Below are 22,355 nucleotides of genomic sequence, written 5' to 3'. Positions count from 1 at the left end.
TGCCACATGGACTCAGCAATATGCTCATGTGCTACCTATTGCAGGAGTCTGAATCCCAGCATATTTCAAGAGCAGGCTTCTGGAGAGCAATATGCGTAACCCTTTCTTGCCATTTGCAAAACCATACGTCTCGTGTAAACTTCTGATACATTTACTCTTCTTTGTTTGTAGCACCAAGCTGCTTAAAAAAAAAAAAAAAAAGCAAGAGAGAATGAAAAAAAAAACCAAACCAGTGATTTATATGATGTACTTGTAGACCAAGCTAATGTATGTTTGTAGATAATGAGATTTATAAAAGATAATATAGGACATAAATCTCCCAACCTACCATTTCCACACTCCAAAATATGACATAAACCATTTAATATTGTAATGAGAAACATTGTAGTGCATATGGGTGTTTAGGTTGGCAGATGGGACCAGGTGATTCAGACCACATCAAAGATTTCCCTCTTTTTAAAGCTCTGAACTTAATTTGTTATTTTCTGACAATAAAAACTGAATTGTAATTGTTTGGGGTTTTTTTCACATGCTGGCATAATAAATTGTAAATCATGTCAGCATCTCAGCCTGTTTTAAACTAGTAATGCGTTTGTACTAGTGTTTATAAGGTCAACTCTGTTTTATTTGAGTACAGCAAGGTATTTTCCATTGTGTATCTTGAGTCTTAAAAATTCCCAGAAGATAGTATTATATTGTTCAGATGTATAAGGTGTACATATGATTTTATACTGAGAAAGTTAAGAGTTTTGGGGCAGTTTTAGTCTTATTTTTTAGGACGATAGTCTTGTTTGTTGGAAGTGAGAATGGTGAAATTAACTCTGTGTAGATAGATATAAATGTAATCCCATCTAAGTAGATTTTTGCTTTAAGGTCAAGAACAGTTAGGAGATGTGGTTAAGAGGAATTTTGCTGTGGCTTTGTCATTGTCAGCATAGATTATGTCCAATAGGTATTGGCAGAATAGATCATTTCACTTGGTAATTTGCAGATTTGGCGTATCTTTGCAAAGCACTTTAAATTTGGAAAAGAAGCTTTTAACCACATGACTGAAATATTTTCAGGTTCTGAACTCTGCTTTTGACTTCAGGTTCTTTATGCTGTCTGTGAAGGCATGACATTAAGACATTGTGTCTGTGTCAACTGGTGAAGATGTTGCCCTGTGAAAAAGCATGAGTTCCCCGTGCTGGGAAGTTCTGGGTGGCTGTGGGCACCAACATGAGTTGGGACAGTCACAATACTACTCAATTTTCACCTCAGTCCAATACCTTACTCCTTGTAACTAGTTCATAGACCAAAGATTACTGTATGAGTCAGTGTCAAACGTTTGCCTTCCCAAACAAAAGCCGTATGAGAAAAAGCCAAATTCAAAACAGTAGTGAACTAAAAGCGTTACAAAGAAGTGACTTCTTGTGTACACAAGAAATTGAAGTTTAAAGGAAATCCAAGAATGATTGGCATGAGAAATGTGCAGTAAAGGCATCTACGTAACTTTAACTTCACTGGTGACACCAGGAGACATCATCCATTTATTTCATTGGGAAAAGATGGGAGATGAAAAAACCTGTCAGAGGGGCAATAATATTCAACAAGCAGGATCCTCTCTCCCGCACAGGTTTCTCCTGCCTGTTTGTGAGCTGGAAGGATGAGGACAGCTGTCCCCTCTCTACCGAAACCTATGCTTGAGGTCTTTCAGAGATGCCCCAGGCTCAGTCACCATTACTACAGAAACTGCATTTGTCAGATGCTGTGGATGGGACTTGTTCAGGGGGGGATCACAGAGGAATTTTACCCCGTGGGCAAGAAGCCACTAAGACCTAGTTGGTTTTTGTTTCTTTCCTTCCAGAATTATGGGGGTATCAACATCTTGACTTGAATTAAACATTAATACTTTTAAAAAATTATTAGTTCATGGCAATTCAGAGCTCTCCACTGTGGACGGAAGGTGAAGTAGGGATTTTATCAAACAGTAAGGTGTTAATTGCACAGCTTTACAGTGGCAAATTCAACCAATATATATACATTCAGTATGCATTCTCATAGCACAATACTAATCATATCTTTTAGAACTATTAGATGAATTCAACTTGTCTTAGGTCAGAATTTAATGATAACTGGTTCTAAATGTTAAATAATCAGCCTGTGTGTGTATAAATAAATAAAATGCATAAAATGCATGTGTATGTATTAGTTTTCTGTAGCCTTAAGGGTTTGGGAGGGAGGTGAATTGTTCTGGGGCTGTTTTGTGTTGATTGACAATGGTTTAAAATTCAGGTTTACTTCATGAGCAGGAAAAGTCTTTAAATTATATCTAGTACATGTAAGTTTTGAACTGATGTGTGTACTCATCCTCATAAAACTAATTGCTGTTGCTGACACCAGAAATCCAGCAAGGTTTTATTTATGTCTGTTAACGGGGTTTCTTGTTAAATTATCACTGAAGCACCTACACAGGTTCTTTCCTGTAGGTATATCATTGTAAGGACTCATTCTAAATGTATTTTCTTAATTAACTCTAAGTGTTTTCTCTTTTACCCTCTCTCTCCCTCACTCTCTTTCTAGAAACACTGTTCCACTTCTGTTTCATTAAATGCCCTTGCCTTACATTTGTCTTGACTGGCTTCTATTTACAGAAATTGTAAACCAGTTGAATGCTCTGAGCAGCTTAGATGAAGATCAAGATGACTACATAAAGCGAGCAAATATGCCTTCAGCTAAATCAGCCAGTTCCTCTGAAGGTCTATGAGCTTTCCTCCTTTCTTTCTGTTTCTGATTGTCTGTATTTACTCTGAACTGTTACCTTTTGACTCCTGCTTGCATTCAGCTGTCAGTTTTATCTCTGTGCTTTCACCCAGCATGACTCTCAGTAATTTGTAGTGCGTCCAACAGGTAACAACACGATAGAGAAAGAACCTATCTCCTCTACAGTTCCGTTGTCATCTGATAATGAAAAAGAAAGAAAAAAACATTACCCCCCCAAAAAAAACCCCCAGACCCCAAGCCTAAAACATTAGTTGTGCAATCAGTAATACTTGACCTCTCTAACATGACTAGAAGTCTCCTCTCTGATTTTACGTGCACATTACATCCAAAAATTAATATTTCTTGCTGATAGTTAACAGGTATGTGAACAACCAAAAAGAAATTGTTGTATTTAGCTTGTTAGATGTTCTGCAACATTTATTAATTAAGATAATAGAAGACTTTCTTAGTAGTCGTTTCTGTTACATAATGTTCTGATCAGCGAATAGAAGTTTCATTCATTTCACTTCTTTTTTTCTCCTTTGGTGTACTTACTGAAGTGCATTAGCTTAGTTGTACAGTTCATGTGATACCTTGGTGCAGTGTTTTGAGGGACTGTTAATACAGGGGGTTTTTTGAGCTTGAAATATGTTAGATGAACAGTTTGTATCTGTATTAAAACAATATTCCACTTGTTTGTAGAGCTTATCAATAAGCTTAATTTTCTGGACGAAGAGGAGCAAGACCTGGCCAATTCTAGTACAAACCCTTTTGGTGATCCTGACACTGCAGAACTAAATCCATTTGGAGACCCTGATGTAGAAGGTAATAGATTTGTTTTACATAATTCATGGCTAATTGCAAATGCTTAATAAAAGATTATTATTTTTTTTTTGTAGGGCTACAAATGAAAAATGTTATTTTGATTAAATACAATTATTCCATGCAGTACTGAGGTAGCAACAGCAGTGATCCAGTTGCCACTGGAAAATGGATTTATCCATCATTTGACTTTTGCATCTGTTTGTGTATTTGCCACTGTGGGCTACCAGCTAAGAGTTGAACCAGAGACTTTTAGACCTATCAGGTGTGTTACTAGTACTCACCTCGTGGTACAAATGAGCAACACATACTGTCAAGTGCCTCTGTTCCATGTGGCTGCTGGTTTATATCAGAACTTCCTTCACTGCAGTCTTCACTGCATGACAGCTATTCTTGGTTAGCACTGATTTTCATTATTATAATTTAATTGTATCTCTTTCTTTTTTTTCTTTTTTTTTTTCTTCTTTTTTTTTTCTTTTATGGCTTCCTCAGTTAAGCCTTCTGGCATCATGCCTTGCACCACGTGGTAGGTGTTAATCCACTTTCCAGATGGATGTGCCCATTCTTGTTCTGTTTGAGTGAGAATTACAACCCTTGTAAGTTTTTAATCTGATAAGACTTCAGCCATAAGGTCAGAAAGGAACACCAAGACAGCAGGTATCTCTGCTGTCCTCTACTCCATGTCCAGATATGCAGGCTACCATCTGCTGCGATGAAAAAAACCCAACAGTGTATGACTTTCTTAGTTTGCAGCTGCTTGAAATGCCATCCATAGTTAATTCCCAAATTTGAAGCTGTACTCAGCCTTTCCTGTTCAAAGCTCCAATACTTTCTTCCCACAGAAACTATCAAGGAGCATTTGCCACCTTTGACAAAACCGCAGGAGCCACTCTGTAATTGTGGTGGAGAACAACCACACTGAGCAGGAGCAGCCCAGGGTACAGCCATGGGATTTCTAATGCCAGGTCTAATGAGGATGCATTTCTGAGCTCCAGTTTCCACCTGTGGTTACTCTCTTTCTCTGGTCAAGCTAAATGTTTACTCACAACATGGGTTTTCTGCCTTCAGAGTCCACAGAGGCCAATGTGGGTGGTGATCAAAGTCCTGTCATACTTTGGCTGTGATGTAGTCTCACAGCTTGTATTTCTCAAGCTGGGACATTGCACTATCTTCTGTATTTGGCCATTGAAGCCATAGAGCCACTGTCCTGGGCCCTTTCTCCCTCCTACAAAGTTGTCAGGTGTTTCTAGAGCTGCAGAAGTGAGTTGTTTCAGCTTTGCAGATACCAATATGTATGGATTAGGTTCTGGTGTCTGGATCTTTGGCTTGGTTTCCTGTCTGTTTCTCGGCTGTGAATTCCCTTAGGATCACGGAAGAAAGCAGAATAACCAGGGATATAAAACAGCTATTCTCATCCAGTTGTCCATACACAACTTGCTCTCAGAGACTCAGTCTCTATTCCTTTCTTCCTTCTCTGCTCTAGAAAGAAGAGCTCCCTTCTCCCTGGAGAAAGCTGTACAAGTCCCACCCTCCCTAAACTGCTGTCTTCCAAACCCAGGTTTTCTCTTCTTTCCAGAGAGAACCTGCTCTGGCAGAAAGCAGCAGGTGTTCTGACCACAAAATAGAGGGACTAAGAGTCGGTTCCTTCTCATCTTGGGGACAGGGAGATATACACTGGTGGTGCTTCTTAGTGCCGGAGTAGCTTGACACCTCATGTCAAGTTCACTATGAGCAGCCTGCATCCAAGACGCCAGACTGCTTACATTCCAGAAGACTCCCAGTATATGCGGGGCATGTTTTTTCAGTTGATTCTGGTCCCTGTGGTGGCATCTAGCCTTTACTGCCATCTTCAGTCACAGTCATGGACACTTCTCCATTCTTCTGGGTCTGTTCTGTGTACTTGGACAGTCTCAGGGCTTAGACTGTTGGGTCCTCAAAGAAGTCCCATCTACACAGCTGTGGGCAGCAATGCTGAGTTGTTGGGTGTATGTATACGAAATATTCCTCCCACACAGCGTACAACAACATGACAGTGATTTTGATAAACAAGGTGTCACTAGATTCTTCCTACTGTGTCATAAGGTGTTTTTTATTTGGGAGGGATGGAACTTCTGTCAGGCTCATGTGACAGCAGTATGTCTTCCTGGAGCACTGAAGCCAGTGGAAGATCCGAGGTGTTTCAGGCTAATAGACCAAGAGTGGGACATCTGGTGTGGCATTTTTAAAGCTTTTACTTTATGATTAGTGGCTCCCCAGGGATTCTTCTAGTTACCTCAGACACCTCTGAGAAGTGCTGGCTCTTCCACTCCAGAGCTGTCTTGTCCCTGTTATGGGCACTGGTTGTGTTCATCTTCCCTTCCTTGGCCTTCTTGATGTGTGCCTTTCCTCTAGCTGTCTTCCTCCAGAGAAAGTTGAGGAGGAAAAAATGGTGCCAAGACAAATTAGATAAGACAGTTCCTGTCTTCAGCAACAGCAGGAATCTGCTATGTATGTCTTTGGCTAATTGGATCAGTGTCTCTACATGGGAGCATCTAGACCATACCATTTTGGGGAGACTTCCCTTTCTTTTGGACTACATTTTGAAGGTCCACAATATTGCAGCTGTTCTCACTCTGTTGACCTACCACAGAAGGCTGCCCTGTTTGTTTCCTATTTGGCTGCAGGTATATTCCCTCATGGTTTAGGACATTTCTTCTACTTTGAGACCTCAATGGAACTTTCATTGCTGCTGTCTCTTTTTAGGAAGGTCTTTGAGACTATGCCCACTTGTTTGCTTTTGCATCCTTAAGTGAATGTGACCTTTTTGGTGGCCACCCCAGGAGCTTGGGAGCATGACAGATGTTCAGGAGTTTAAGGCAGACTTTCTCCTATAGGCCTAAAGAGTCACATTACCTGTTTCACTTGTCTTGTGATCTGCTTAAATCAAGAGATTAAACTTTTATGCGTGCATAACACTACATGTTAGTCTGCTTTATCTTTTTATCTGGACAAGGCAAAGTCTTGAATTTAGAGTTTGTGAAAGTTCAGACTCTTTCCATAGAATTTGTTACTTAATTTCCCAAAGATGTGCAGAGCAGCCATATGGAGCCTCCTTTCCTGAGTACTTTGCCATCAGACACTAGGAGGCATGATGTGCCATTTGGCAGAGATATTCCAGGGATATTCCTATCAAGCCTGTAACCTGTGTGCTTAGTGAAAGAGTGCTTAGTTACCCAGGATATGAATATGTATGCATTGACAGTCACTCAAGGAGAAAGGAGGATTACTTGCCAGTAGATACTTGTTTCCTAGAGAGATATTTCTTTTGCCTCTTCACAAACCGGCTACTTTCCCTCTATTTTCCTAATCCCCTAACCCTGGAAATGCGGGATGGAGAGAAACTAAAGGCATGAGTGCTCCGAGCATCCATGTGCACACTGTGGGTATGGTGCATAGCAGAGGGTCACCAGCAAGCTGTCTCTGGATGCTGCTGTGGTTTAAAAAGTCCTTACTGTGAATGATCGTACACATAGTGGAGTGAATGTGCATATGAACAACTCACAGCAAAAAAAATCTTCAGCTGTGTTTCTTGGTTGACATGTCAAAGTGAGGCTTATTCCCTCTGTATCTAGTAGGTCAGCTAGACATTAGAAATCTGGAAAATCAAAAATAATCTCTTTGAACAGTATATCTCTACAGCTTTATACTAGACAATATGTAGATGATTGTATGAGGACTGCCTTTTGGATTGTCTCCTAGTCACTTTACAATAGAACTCTAAAATCAGTTAATTTTTGTGCAAAATATTTTACTTGAGGAAGTCAACATATACAACAAATGTAAATAGAAAACAACAACACACTTTCAGTGCTCCAGATATTGTTTTAACTAGGTGGCGAACGCAGATTTTGAAGATTCATATGACCAATACAAGTTTCCTGCAACACACCTGAGACATGAGGGTAACTATCTGCTGGCACTGCCTCCCCCTTTCATTTAAAACAGCCTTTACTTTACCAATGTGTTTCTTTACTTTGTGTGTAGACTTCTGAGCTCCCTGCATCATGTTACACTGGAAAGGAAAACAGTGCTACAATGCAGTACCAAACCCCAGAATCCTCCTACGGTAGTCCTAAGGAGAGCAGTACAAGAACCAATACAGAGGAAAACAATTACTCTGTCCCTTCTACTTACATTTCTTAATGAAATATAATGTGTTGCTAGTGTGAGTATTAATAAAAGTAATAGAAAATCATCAGTGCCTTATAGGGTTGCCAGTCATTATGCTTTCTAGAAGAACTGGGAAGTTACATTTTTATTCTGTGCTGTTTGTTACGCTGCTCACATCACCATTGTGACTGTGTGCCTGCCAGTAGTGCAGTAAATGGCATAACTAAATATCTTTCACATGTGGCTTGTTCTTTCATCCTCTGCCAAGGGGAAAGTGGTATGTGTAATGTTTTAGTGGGGGTTTTGTTTGGTTTTGAGGAATATGTCACAATACGTTTGTGTTACAAAAGGCAAGTGGGTTGAAGGGCAAGGTGATTTTTGGAGATCCTCTGGGAACTAAAAGGCTGATTGTGCAGATAGGTAGTGCCAGAGTGATTACTATCACAAGCAGTCTTTCTCAGTGGAGTTAGGGCAAGTAATGTTTCCAGAATCTGGCACAAGAGCAGCTGGTGCTTCTGCTGTAGTAATACTTCTACCTCTTCTCTTGTCACTCCTACCCCTGTGGCTTTATTACTTAACCATGCAAAATTATTGTGTGTTTGACCCTTGGAGTGCCAAACTGTTAGCATCTTTTTCTTCTTTTCTTTTTTTTCAAGATTAGTGTAGAGAACTGCAATTAAAAAAATTAGTTCCTGTAGAGACTAGAGTCCTGTGTTTTCAGCTGTGATTATGATTAGGGGAAAGCAGGGGAATCTGCGTTGACTCCTTAGTGTAAAATAAGCTTGAAGAGGGAAATAAGCTCCTTTTAAGCTGTTGTATGTTCAGCCCCTCAAAATGTACTTCTGAACATCATTAGGTCCTTGAGAAAATATGAGGGTCTTTGTTACAGAGAAGAGTGGCTGTGGCTTTAAGAGCAGTGTTATTCAGTCACCATCCTAGCAATTTAATTTGTTATAGAGAGGCTCATGAAGTGATGAACATCATTTGACATAAAAGGTGGTCCTAAAGGGTTTCAGAGACCCTATGGGAGATAGTCTGGTTGGGTTCAGGTGGGGCCCCTTGTGGGGACCCACTCTCCTGTGGAGACATTGAAGGAAGCGGCGGAGGGGGGGATATGGTATCCTGGATGACAAGAGAAGAGAGAATGAGCAGCCAAATTAAGTGGGTTCTAGTTGAGTTCCTACAAAATTCTGCCTGTAAAAGTGTATTCAAAATGATATTTTTAGAAGCTCTTTTAATTTTAGCCTGTGTGTAGGATTTTGTGAAATCTTTTCATTAATAATAAGCCAGAGGTTTCTGAACACTGATCTGTGATGCTGTGCATGTAAGGCCAAACCTGTAGTTACTGTTTAGCTAATGAACAAGAGAAAGAATTTTGTCCTAGTTAGCATTACAGCACTTGATCCATAGTGTTGAAATAGAAAGAATTGCAAAAAACACTTGCATTGCCCCTTAAAATCTATCAGATTTAAACAAGCATTTAAATTGTCATTTCCAGGAGACGCAAAACAAATTAAAAATAAAAGCTTACAGTATAGTTTTAAGAGGTTGCTTCCTTAAATGTTTTTAACTTCACGAAATATTACTGACATGCCTTCTAGTAATATTTGTTTGAATACTGCTTGTGAGTTATCAGCAAGTTTTGCTCAGATATGATAAAGTGTATTTATCAACAGATTCATGTGCAGGTGCAGTGATTCATCATATGGAGTTACAGAAGCAGGTATTCGTAGTTGTGCACTCTCCTGATAAAATATTTTAAGATTTGAGCAAAGTCTAAAGCAGCAAAAATTTGGGTAAAACATTGTCAATAAGTTGCACAATTTGAACAAGACATACATCAGTAATTTTTCTGCATTTCATTAGCATTTCTGCTTGGCCTAGTTCATCAAATCACTAAATGTGTGGGTAACATTTGAGTAGTATTCTGACTATCAAGAGCTTCAAGTCACGCATATCTATGCAGTAAGGGTGGGATTTGGCTTGCCTGATTTCAGACATTAACAGTTTGAACATATACCTGTAAGCTTTGACTGTAAAGGTGTCTAGCTCAACTGCAAATACTCAGACTGAGGACATCTCTGGGCAAGCAGGGTGAAACTTTTGCTTGCCATTACCACCTGCACTGGGCAGTAGAGTGATATTAGTAAGCCAATGTAGAACCTCTTTTCCAGTTTTACCTTAAAATAAATGAAAATGTTGGGCTCTGCTCTATTTCATCTATAATACTGTCAAAGGATTCTTTCTTGATTTGATCATATTTTTGTTTTTAAGAATTTCTGCCTTGAATTATTACTTCTCCCTTGTTAGTTAAACTGTTAGACCTTCAATATTATTTTATTGTGGCTTTCTCTGAAAGATCTTTCTTATAAGGATGAAGACTTATGAACAAATCACCACAGATAAACTTGGGTGTGAATGCATCACATACTATGCAGTAACTACCCTTTCTCCCAGGAGAAGTGCCCAGTAGTTTACTCCCTTTTATTAAAGGATAAGCATGTTGTATTTACTTGGGGATAGGAGTGAATACATACACTACAGCTGGCATACTGCAAATACACACCCTGATTTATCCTGCAGTAGTTTGTCTATATGCCCATCTCCTAAGACACAGCTGAAATGTTGCTTTATGACGTTCAGGTGAGGCTTAACCAGTTTAAACAGTAACAGAACCTCTTTTTTAGGTTTAGCTATGACTATTATTGCAACCCTGATTATTTGATTTTTTTTTTTTTACTGGTAGTCACAAGGATTTTGATTAATTAGTTCTTTTTAGAACACATTTTGGTAGTTTAAAGACTGACCATTAAGCATAATAATAACTTGTGATCTCACTTTACCTTCATCTTATCCCATTTCAGTGTAGTGTCTGATTTACACTTATTCATAGTCTCCTTTTTTACTTGAAACAGTGATAGCTGTATTCTGAATTTGAAGTTACATATAAGAACTTAAGAAATATGTAAGAGATAGGTGTAAGTACTGTATACTTTGCATCTTTAATGCTAAGTTGGACCAGGTTGCTGAGGAAATAAGAAACTGCAAACCTCACTTGAAATTAAATAAAATTTTTAATGTAACTTTCTGAATAATCACCATAGGGAAAATCCCATGGGCACAAGCACTGTGCATAGCTGTAAGTCTGTCTAGTTAAAACCTGCAGTATTGTCTGGCAATGTACAATTTGATTTTGTTTCACCTAGCTGAGCTCATCTTCAATCTCAAATGAGTGATTTATCTCACTGGGCTTAAGTAAGGTTTTGATTATTTTTTTCCTGTTATTCCAGTCAAACCCGTTTGGTTTCTACTTTCTGACCATAGAGCAAATAATCCATCACTTCAGAAACAGACCCTTACAAATAGTATAGAACACAATATGATAACATAGTCTTTGAGGTTCAAATGTGAAGAACCAAGAAGAAGAAGAGCACTAGAAATGTGAGGTTCTTCCTAAAATGAAGTCTAATCTTTCCAGTCCGTGGTAGGTCTCAATTGTTCTGAGAAGGACTAAAGCCTTTCCTGCTCTGAGACTTTGCCCTGGTCTTACTTAGTCCAAGCATAGATAGGTGAAGAGGCTACCTGCACCTGGGGACCATATTCCTGTCCAACTAGGAGGTGGCTCTTGTTCAAACTGTAGATTATAGTCAGTCACACTACGTGGCATAGTGCTTTCTATTACCTTGGGCGGTGCTAATGGCTGGAGACAGGGAGAAACTGGAATTTTACTGGCAGAGTAGAGAACACTTAGATTTTTTTAGCAATTCATCAGGATTAGCAACTTCAGTACATCATCCATCCAAGACCAAGCAACTAGAGTACTGTTTCACTGCCCCTTCCCTTTGTATAGTTGTGTGACTAGTGATTTTCTCTTAAGTATTTAGTGACAAACACACTTGGAACTCCACCTTTTTCTTTTTCAGAGCCTTGCTACAAATAATATTTAAGGTTTTTCTTTTAAAGCTAGAATGTATGTTTTGTTCAATTTGGTAACCAAAAATCTGAAAAAGAAACACTTTTTGTTAAGAATAATGGGGGAGTGGTTACTGAAAATCAAGTTTTGATAACACTACAATTGAAGTTCCTATTTGCATAGATTTTGAAAGTACATCATATCCAATATTGAATTAAACTTCTGATCATTTGATGCTGCAGGAAGAGTAAGATTAACATTACTAAGTGTCTTTGTAAGAAATGTTGCATTGCTGTATGGGGATTTGTATTATTCAATATCCAGCAGCCATTCACTTCTGTATAATGTTCTTTCTGTAGTGTCTGTTACTCTAAAGAATTGCATACGGCTCCAGGTTGCTAATAACTTTTTGTTGTACAGCCTAAATAATACATGAGTAATTTCATTATCTGTCTCTTTAGGGTTAATTTAAATTCATTTTTACTGTGAGACTATGTATTGTTACCAGGTATGTTTTGAAATGTAATTACTGGTCATACCTAATAACTGATTTTTAGTTCAGTGATTTTAAGAAATGAAAAGACTACGTGCTTACTATCACCACTTTTAATATCCAGTAGAAGTAATTTTATTATAAAATACAGGATATCTTTTTCTTTATTTAAAGCTTAAATAAATAATTAAGAACATTTTGTTAGGATACAAATTGGCTAATAGCTTGGGAAAATGTTTTAAAATTTGTTGTGATACCATTTATATGACAAATAAGAAAACTAATAACTAATTAGGTTGAAAGAGCTTTAGTAAGTGAGAAAACGAAACCTATTCAATATACTCTAGATGAAATGACCCTTTGAAAGACCCATTTTTGAATAAACAAGGTTACTCTGTAAATAAATAAAGCATGAAAATTCATCTAAGGCTAGGACTTTATGCATTGAGAGTTAAGAAGCAGACCTTTTCATAAGCCTTCAAAATATAAAGATCTGATACAATGGTTTCAAATTTTTTCTATGTTAAATCTGTTTAGTGATTTGTTTGTTTGTTTTTTGGTAGAACCGGACACTGAAATAGCTTCATCTTCAAAGCCAGAAGAAAGTTTCTATGCTGACAATTACAATCCCTTCAAGGATGAATATGCCCCAGAGTACTTGAACCCATTTGATGAGCCAGATCCTGAGCCTGAAATGTTTGTAACTGTAAGAGATTCTCCTCCACAACCTGCAAAAAGGAAGAATGTCAGACCAGTGGATATGAGCAAATACCTCTATGCAGATACTTCTAAAGCTGAAGAGGAAGAGCTAGATGAGTAAGTATGATTCTTCATGTTTCAGCAGCTTTGGAAGCATTAGTGGGATCCATGGCTTAATCTTGAGGTGTATTGGGTTCAACTGTGGTGATACTTAATCACCTCCTTAGGAAAGACTGAGCCTTAGGCAGCTCAGCAGCAGGAAATACCATACCCCCAAGTCATGCTATTCAGCTGAACATGATCAGTTAGGAAATGTTTCTTTGCCTCATTGATAGCAAATTACTTGATAGGGAACAAGTCTGTGTACCGTTTTGGTGCTTCATGCTCTGACAATTGCAAATGAGCCAAAAAATTAAGGAGCAGTAAGGCTTGGTCCTTCCTGTCTTTTTTGCCATTATTTTTACTACATAAAATAATAATTTTTGTTAATGATAACGGAGAGTTTGTTTTATATTGGTGCAGTCTGTAAAAAGGAAGAGCATTTTGCAGTCTGCATAGCACATTTTTGAGAGTCTCATAAAACTGAATCTCTATATGGGAAAGATAACACCATATGCACTTTATTAGGTTGTTTCTTTTATCATAACCACACATAAAACTCTTCTAAACTCGCACTGACTGCCTTGTATTATAGTATAGAAACCTAACAAGGAGTGAGAGCTTTTTGCAATAGCTGTGCAGCTTGGGAGGTTTGAAGGTATATACTTACTCCTTGTTTGTGGTCATTAGTCACCAACCACACCACTCATGAGACAGTTTATGGTGATTACATGTGAGCAATTTTACAGGCAACAACTGTAATTAACATTTAGTTTTACATTATTTAATGAGATTTATCATGGCATGACATTTGCATTGCTTTCATATTTAATATTAATACAGGTGTCATATCATAGTCTTTAAGTTTCTCTGTTTATAGCTGTATTCTAGGAAATTGAAGGATTCCCATGCACTCTGATAGAAACCTGCAGGGCTTTTTCCTTTTAAAGCTCTGTACCCATGGACTTGCTGTCATTTGTTCAGCTCCATTCATCAGGGCACTGCCTGAACAAACAGCACTGGCTGCTGTGTCTTCAGAGCATAGTGTGATCACACTGTTGATGGTCACACCAGGCATCCCTGATCACCAGAACCCGCAGGGAGAAAAAAATATATTACACCTGCAAAGATACAGGTATAGAGGACAGCAAAGATTGAGGAAAAGAGCAGAAAGAGCAAAAGCTACATGGATGGGCAAGTGAAGAATTTTGCTCTATTTTATATTTATACTCACATTTCCACCCTAAGCAAATCTGTGCCAGATGGGCTCGCAGCAGTGTTGTAACAGGCAGCCTTGTTTTTTCTGTGTACTGGACTGTAGATTTCTCTAGCCCTTTGTTTACAACAGCCGCCTTCTTATTTTAGCTGACCACATTTGCTTTATTCCTTTATTTTTTCCAAGGATTAAAATAAACTCCCCATAGGTGGATTCCACTTGAACACAAATCTGATCTGTGTTTTCATTATAAAAGCAATGTCCCATGGAAAGTTGGAAAGATAAGGAATCAAAAAGCACCGTAAAATAGTTTTTTACATTTTTTACATAAGGTTTTTGTGTCCTGACCCCCAAAGTAGCTTCCTCTCCACTTTTCCTCTCAGGTTACAGGAGTGCCATGTCATTGAAAACAACGTGGAGACCATTTGTTAAATGTATTGGGTAGAAGTGTGGCAAGGAGAACCTTTGAATCTTTATACTAAAACACTCTGGAGGAATAAGTGTAAAAATAAAACTCCAGTCTAGGAACACAGGACTTGTGATACTAACTCACACCTACAAGCACTATTATGCCTTACCTCATGTCATTAATTTTCAAATTTTTCAGTAGAAGGTTTCTGTTAAGGTATGGTGAGCACTGATGGAAATATTTTCATAGGCCAAGCCGGTTGGTAGTTTTTGTGTGCCCTAAATCATGAGGGTTTATGTCCAGATGTGTATTGTTTCTTATCTAATGTGAATATTGGTGCTTTTATTATCTACATAAGTGGCTAATTTTCTTCCGAATCCTATTAAAGTCTAGGCTTCAGTGTCAGTTTGTGGCAGAGTGTTCCACAAAAAACCAAGATCTTATATGAAATGTGTTTCCTTTTATTGATTGTAAATAAACTACCTTTCCAATCCCATACACTATCTCTTCTGCTGGCTTATCAAAACAACAATTAGTAGTATTGGATTTATCTGCCGTAAACAGTTGCTGTGGTGTATATCTCTAGCATGTTCACCATTACTTGTCTGAGTTAAATGGTGCTAACTTTTTCAATCTCTCTTCATACAGAAGTCTCTTCATCTCTCTAATAATTTCCACCGCACGTCTCTGGACCCTGTTAATTCTGCTGCTATGTATCTATTTTAAGATGTGTTGACTTGGCCTGAGCAGTGTATTCAAGACAAGGCTGAACAACTGAGTCATGCCACGGCATTAGAAAACTTTGCATGTTATTTTCAACCTCTCTCCTAACATCTTCTCTTCCGATATTTTGTTTTGTTTTGTTTTGGGTAGTTTTTAATAATTTTTTACTACCGCTGGTCTAGTGCTTTCTCCAGGAGTGGTTTTGAACCTGATAGATGGAAGGCATAAGAAATAGAGGGCTCCTGAAAGACATTTACTGTCGCTCAGGAAACACAATGTATTTTTTATACCTGCTTCTTAAATATTTCATTGGAGTTCACTTAATGCACCACTTGGCATTTTCCTCTTGTATTTTGTGTGAAATACGATGATGTGTCATGGAAACATGGACACATCAGTTAGTGTCAGGACCCTTGTCCCACTCTACTCTGGCAGATCCCTAGTTCTGATTCTGGACTCAGCTTACACAGAGCCCCAAGAGCTGAACTCTGACTCCAGTTTTGTAACAGATTCTTGTTGTAATCTTGGAGAAGGTACTTACCCTCACTGTGCCTCTGGGAAGGCTTTACCTTGGGTAATTGGCTTAATTGAAACATATTTCACTAATGGTTGTGAAGAAAATGTAAGATATCACAACACACATCAGCAAAGCATATTCACCAGCATAAGCATAGTGAGACATTGCATGGTACATAGGGAGTTAGATGATCCAGTACATATATTCTGCTGTAAAACTACACTCTCAAAACATATTTCCTCTGGCTAAATTCTCATACCTACCTAGAGATAAGGAACATATTTTCCTTTTGTTAGTTTGGGCATTTGAATGTTAGTGTAAAATACTGCTTTGGCCTTTTTGAATTTTATACATTAAAATCACAGTGGTAGATGGTTACCTGTTAATAAAGGACAGCACACCTTGCTAAGTTTAATTATTTGAAAATAGAATAGCTCACAAGTACTTAATGCTTTCAACCTTAGTATTTCTGATTGGTAATATTACCTGATCTTTTAACCCTACCACACTGACAGCTTTGTTTTTCCTCTTCAGTGAAATGTTGATTCTTTTAGTTAACCAGTAACACTGATCAAAATAATTTTTAAATTGGTCAGAATAAAACTTGCTTTCAGATATTATTTGGCTCTCTGGCTTCTTATCTCGTTAATCATTGCATGACTTAGAATAATGCTGTCTAATTGGAAAGACTATCGAGTTGCCATCTATCAAAGCTGCTTGTTGCACAAGAAGCCACAAGCCACCACACTCCCAGTGACAGTTTAATGCCAGGTAGTTTGTCAGATTTGTTAGGTTGGTTTGTTTTAATTTTGTGGTGGACAGTCTAGTATCTCTTAGACAAATCATGTGTGGATCAATTAAATAGCTTCACAGAAGCAAAAAGTATGGGAGCTGACCTCAGGGAAAAGTGTTTTAATATTTTTCAGCTAAGGGTTTTTTCAGCCAGACTTTTCCTATGCTTAGTTTCTTATATAGCCGTGTGGAAGCTGTTGGAGCAAACTCTACTACATATATCAGACCTCCACAACTTCAAAATATATAGCCTTTTTGGGCAAGAACTGTTTTGGTTTTTTTATCTGTATTAAACTTAATTTTTCAAAAATCTTTCTCAATATTTGTAAAACCAATTAAAAGTGGTGCAGAGGGGAAGGTGGAAAGTAGTGTGTATGTGTTCAGCCCATACTATGACCAAAATGTGAGGGTTTAGTCTGGCTTTTAAGCAAGTTCTCTAGCTAAAAAAGGCAGTCACTTGTCTCCTTACAGCATTTCCTTCTTGTCCGTGTAGTAGGGTACAATCCTTCAAGATTACACATGCAGTGCAGACAATTCTGGAGCATAAAAATTCAAAAGGTGGTTCTTCCAAACTTTTTTATTCTCATTGATAAGGTGGTGGGGTTTTTTTCTCACACCAAATTAATTTTAACACCTTATGACTACACCTTTCTAATTCCAAGTACACAGAGGTAAATTACTTTCCTGCCAAACATGCTGTGTCTGTTTGCTGTTCAGAAGGCTAACTTGTTGAACTAAATAAAACCTTGTGCTCTCCTGTAGAACACATTGTTCTTCAGCCTTTATCTCTTTTATCTTCGTTTTCCCTTCCCTTTGAACTTTCTGGTGTCTGAAGATAGCTGAGCTGGGCTGTCAGCTAAATTAGAGCTAGTGACAGCTAGGTGCATTCTCCACTCCAGCCTGAATACCCTCCTTTCTCTACTGCCTCCCATGGAAAACACCCATCCGTTTCTATTTAACTTGTTATCTTGATGTTGCCTTAATTTTGATTGCACTGGTGGCTTTGTGCTTGATGGGCAGCAAAGTGAGAACACCTGAGAGTTGCCTTCAGTCAGCATATGAGTTATTTTAGTGTTAGTCTTTCCTTTCACTTCAGTATCTGAATTTAGATCTTTTTCTCTATAACCAGTAGTGGCAGATTCTCAGAAAGGTCTGGAGGTTTTATGCTCAGTCTTCACTTATGTGCTTCAGTAAACTCTACCTTTCAGAAGTAGACGTGTTTTCTGTGGTGTGGATTATTAATTGCTTGCTTTTTCTCACTGAAAAGAGGATGACGGTAAACTGCATAAAAATAAATTCTAAAATCAGTCCCTGAGACTGAAAGACATTTTCATACTAAAAGTACACAAAACTGAAAGAAATTTGGTGTTGTGTGAAAGGAAGCTGGATGAATAGTTGTTTTTTTGCTTGTGCCCGCATTTTGCTGTTGTAGTTCTTTAAAAACAGTGTGTACTTGCTCATGATTCTTATCCTGAGAGGAAATTTGTAAATGGATCTAGCTAGATAGGCTCTTGTCTAATGCTGTGTGCATTATTGTTTCCATTTAGAGTTGAATTCAATGGACTGAGGTTATTTGACATTATTAGTTATGCTTTATATAACTGTAGACCTTTGGGAATTGCAGTGACTTAGTTATAGACATAGTTTGAGATATAAAATAAATATATCTTGCAGGGGAAGTATGGACTAGAAATGAATTAACATATCAATTTCATAATTAACCATCCAGTTTTGGATTGCAAAATACAAAATTAAGAATTATGAGTAAAATAACTTGGTGCAAAGAGGGTTCTTGTAAGTATCCTTGACAGGATACAAAATTGCTGGCTCTTCAAAGTGTGTAGTAGAAGCCATTATTTGATGTATTATTGATTGATATTGATGTATCAAACTAACAGATAACGTCTGGAAACACTGTGGAAGTATTTACTTAGGGTGGAACAAATGCGGAGTTGCAACGTGAACACCAGAGTTAAGAAGAATAATTCTTTGGAGTGCATCCACTTGGTGGAAGATATTTACTGTGTTTCTTAAACAAGGTTTAGTTATAAAAAGCACTTTCAAAATAGACAGATGATGGCTACTGGTATCCGTAGAGAGGTATACGCAAGTCAGCTGTGGTTTTCTTACACTATTCTCTTATCCAAAGAGCTTTCTTGAAATGGTGTGATGCCTGTGTGCTGCGGAGTTTAAAATACACTCAATGTGGATTCTGTGCATATGGAAGCCAAAACTTTCAGGCTTGGACAGCCAAGAGCGAGGCCTCTAAAGCCATGTTGAAGCATGCATATAAGATCGGGCAGATTCTTAACTCTGTTCTCATGAATCATTCTTAATTCTGTTCATTAAAATATTAAACAGCCAGCAACTTCACTCAAATTTGTTGGTATTGAGCTTGTCTGTAAATCAGATCACTCTTTGATAGATAGTGAAGTATAATTGAAGAGTTGGATTTATGCAATTGATAAAACTTCCGTAATCTACAGGACTTTATAAAATGTATGGAAACTGGCCTAACACAGTTTTTAACTGTTGTAACTCGCTTTTCAATCATATGAAAAAGTAGTATCTAAATGCATGTAAAGGCAAAATATATTCTTATGTGGGATAATAAAAGCATTTTAGTCATTGGCTTCTCTAAACAGGTCTTATTTTTTGGTTTTAATTCCAAGGAGATAGCAAAGAAATATGTTTCCCTTCTTTTAATTAGATCAAATCCATTTTATGAACCAAAATCAAGTCCTGCTTTAATTAAAGTTGCTCCACTGCAAGAACCAGAAAAGAAGATGAAAAGAAAGGCTCCTGAACCACCAAACCTCTTGCCAAAGACAGAGACAGGCATAAGTGAGAACATGTCAGCTATTCCTGCATCGAGGGAGCTTTCTTCTTCTCCTAAGGTAGGTTTTTCATACCAAAATTTCATCTTTGTTATTAACAGTACCTTTATGTGTATTGTAGACATCCTTCGTATTTCTGCAGGCCATCTTAAAAGCTTTGCTTATACTTAATAAGGTGTTGGCTCATCTCTATTCACTTGCTAGTTCATAGGGAGAGAGCAGCAGTATGAGCTTGTATTTTTTCTTTAAGGATTTAATGACAACAGTATCAGCAACTGCAGTTTCAAAGAAAAGAGTCTTCTAGTAACAAACGTGACAGGACAGCTGGATATACCATCGAGAAGGAAGAAAATCATATTGAACAATACTTTGTCTTGATCTATTGTAATGCCACTAAGCCTTGCCCCCATTGAAGAGTCTGTTTCCGTGTTTCTGTCATAAATCTGGGTTTTAAGAGCTTAGTACTGGATACTGTTTATTTGTATTGGGATTTATATATGTCCAATTCCATAGGTATGTCAAAGTAATTTAAAAAAAAGATGGTCTACTTTAAATTGGATTAACTGTTTATTAGGAATGTCCAGACTAAGCATAGTTATATATGCACATATATCTGTATTTGTCAAGGGAAAACATGAGTTAGCGTCTGTTGACGAGGGCGGTGTGAGGCGTAGGTATTTTAGGATTACAACAGCTAAATTCTGTCAGTGTGAATTTCAACTGCAGTGTTTCAGCAGTTAGCACTGCTTGCACTTTTTTAAACAAAATAAGCATTTAGTCATATATGTTAATCGGCCCATCTTAAAAATGAATTTGATACATGCGGACTGCTTGTTTTGAAGGGTAGGAAGATGAGGACAGAAGGCTTCCCTTCAAGCATCTCACCCAAATTATGCACATTGTCATGTTTTGCCTTGTATTGGAGCTGCTGTACTTTAATTTAAGAATTGAATGAAACTACTTGTCATACCTATCATTTCATTGCTTAATTACTCAGCCAAATCGCTGACATGTTCTTGTCTGCTCAGGCTCTGATCTTGCTGTTGTTTTACCCCTCAGTCAGGGTAAAGAGTATGAGACCAGAAATCTAATCTGTGTCTGCTCACAGCAAAAAAACCCAACGTAGTGAGGCTGCAAGCACAATTCACAAGTTATTCTTAATGTGCAAAACCACAATCAGGGAAATATGAAATCAAAGCATAGCAGTTTTATATAATGTTCTGAGATGGGGTTTGATCCTGTTTGCTGGAGTTTCTGTATGAAAAATATTGCACATTATTTGATTTCTGGTGGAGTCTGGCCCTTGGGTCAAAGCAAAGTGGCCAAAGTAAAGCATTCTGGTACTACCAGGCAGAGAAGAGACATCTGTGGAGGAGATTTTATCACGTTGCTTGATGGAGGTTGTGCCCCCATTGCTCATTGATTGAGAGGGGTTTTTTACAGGTCTGCATCCAAGGAAATATGTCTCTCTGATTTATTTCATGTCTTCATTGTGCTGAAATAACATATTACTACTGTGTTTGATTGTTGTAGTTTTTGTCCACCCCAGACTAAGTTTTAGATTGTCTGAAAGCTGAAATTGATTAAGAAAAGATGCAGGATTGAACTCACTGAGAAGACTGTGCTGTTATGAACAAAGTTGGGTAGTTCCCGCTCTTTTGCAGGGTGTTAGTTTCCAAGTATTTTTGTGCCTGCCTGTTTGCAGCCCACCTCTCTGCCAGTGATGCTGAGGCACAGCTGAGATCAGCAAAGGTCCAAGTACTGAAATTTTGATATTCATTAGGACCATGGGGGAAAACGGAGCTCTGTGCTGACCTTTAATTTTTTTACAGGATTTTGGAGGATATGAGACCATTAGGGAAGGCTCCAAAGCAGATGCAGCATCCTGGTTTATTATATTACAGCTAGAGTGAAAAGTTTCACTGACTGGGTGTGTTAAAATATTGTATGGTCACTTGCAATTCAGAAAGATTTCTGTAAGCTGTCTTTTTTCTGTGCTTGAATTGTTTTGCTCAAAGGTGATATAATAATGTTAGCTCAAAAGCACTTTACTTGGAATGCTTTTTGGAATTTGGAAAAGTACTGACATTTAAAAGAAAAGAAAATTAAATAATTTCTTTACACCACAGTACAAAATAGTGCCCAGGTAGGACTTGGGCTGTTGGCACAAATAACTTGTTTATTACTCAATAATAGTAACAAGGTTTAGCAACTCTGAAAAAACTCCCATCAAAAGCTATAGGCACTATACAAGCATGAACTTAACACACACCCTTATCTTGGTGGAATAGTCCCATGGAGGTAAACTTACGTAAAGGGAGGTTAAATAATGTATCTTACTCAGTGTTTTGTCCAAGGTTGCTGTGCACAGAAAGCCTCTGCTACAACTCTGACCAGAACCAAAGTGTCTCAAAATGTTCAATTCCCTGTCTTGGTTGTCTTCATAGGAAATGGCTGCAGAGCAGAAATGCTAATCTTTAGACTACACAAACACAGTATTAATATTAGAACTTTAGAGTTGAATGAAAAAGACTCCAAAAATGTTTCTGCAAATCCTTGACAGAGTATTTGGAGCTCATTTTTCCTTCACATGCTAATGGTGTTCATCACATTTGCTGAACACAAAAAATACAAATGCTGTTATTAACATCATATATCAGCAAGTTTATTAGGTGGAAATTTTTCCTGAAAGACTATTTGACACACGACAGATTCCTACTCAAGATACATGTTCCAAATACTTGAAATTTTGTTACTCTATTAAAAAAAAAAACAAAACCACTTAGATTTTGAAAACAGTAGTGAAATTCCTAGGAATTTAAATACCAACTTAAAAGTAGGGCAAGAAAGGTTGATATTTTCCTAAGTCTACACCCAAAAATCAAATCCTTAGGGTATGGCTGGACACCAAAATTGCTTTGTTCAGTGATCAGCTGCAATGAGC

At 37.8% G+C, this 22,355-nt stretch overlaps 1 protein-coding gene across 12 annotated transcripts in view; it reads left to right on the top strand.

Moving 5' to 3' along the window:
* Positions 1 to 22,355, top strand: part of EHBP1 (EH domain binding protein 1) — a 225,387-nt gene that overhangs the window by 95,490 nt on the left and 107,542 nt on the right. For 8 of the 12 annotated variants that reach the window (XM_075035593.1, XM_075035585.1, XM_075035590.1 and 5 more), the window contains exons 8-11: positions 2,634 to 2,738; positions 3,445 to 3,567; positions 12,683 to 12,935; positions 19,285 to 19,471. In XM_075035593.1, coding sequence (XP_074891694.1) covers positions 2,634 to 2,738; positions 3,445 to 3,567; positions 12,683 to 12,935; positions 19,285 to 19,471 — 668 coding nt within the window. The remainder of the gene's footprint in view (positions 1 to 2,633; positions 2,739 to 3,444; positions 3,568 to 12,682; positions 12,936 to 19,284; positions 19,472 to 22,355) is intronic. The other 4 variants (XM_075035592.1, XM_075035591.1, XM_075035594.1 and 1 more) reach the window with 1 other exon arrangement.

The sequence above is a fragment of the Buteo buteo genome, chromosome 9 (assembly GCF_964188355.1).
Source record: "Buteo buteo chromosome 9, bButBut1.hap1.1, whole genome shotgun sequence".
NCBI lineage: Eukaryota > Metazoa > Chordata > Aves > Accipitriformes > Accipitridae > Buteo > Buteo buteo.
This window is presented reverse-complemented; position numbering and strand designations above follow the sequence as displayed.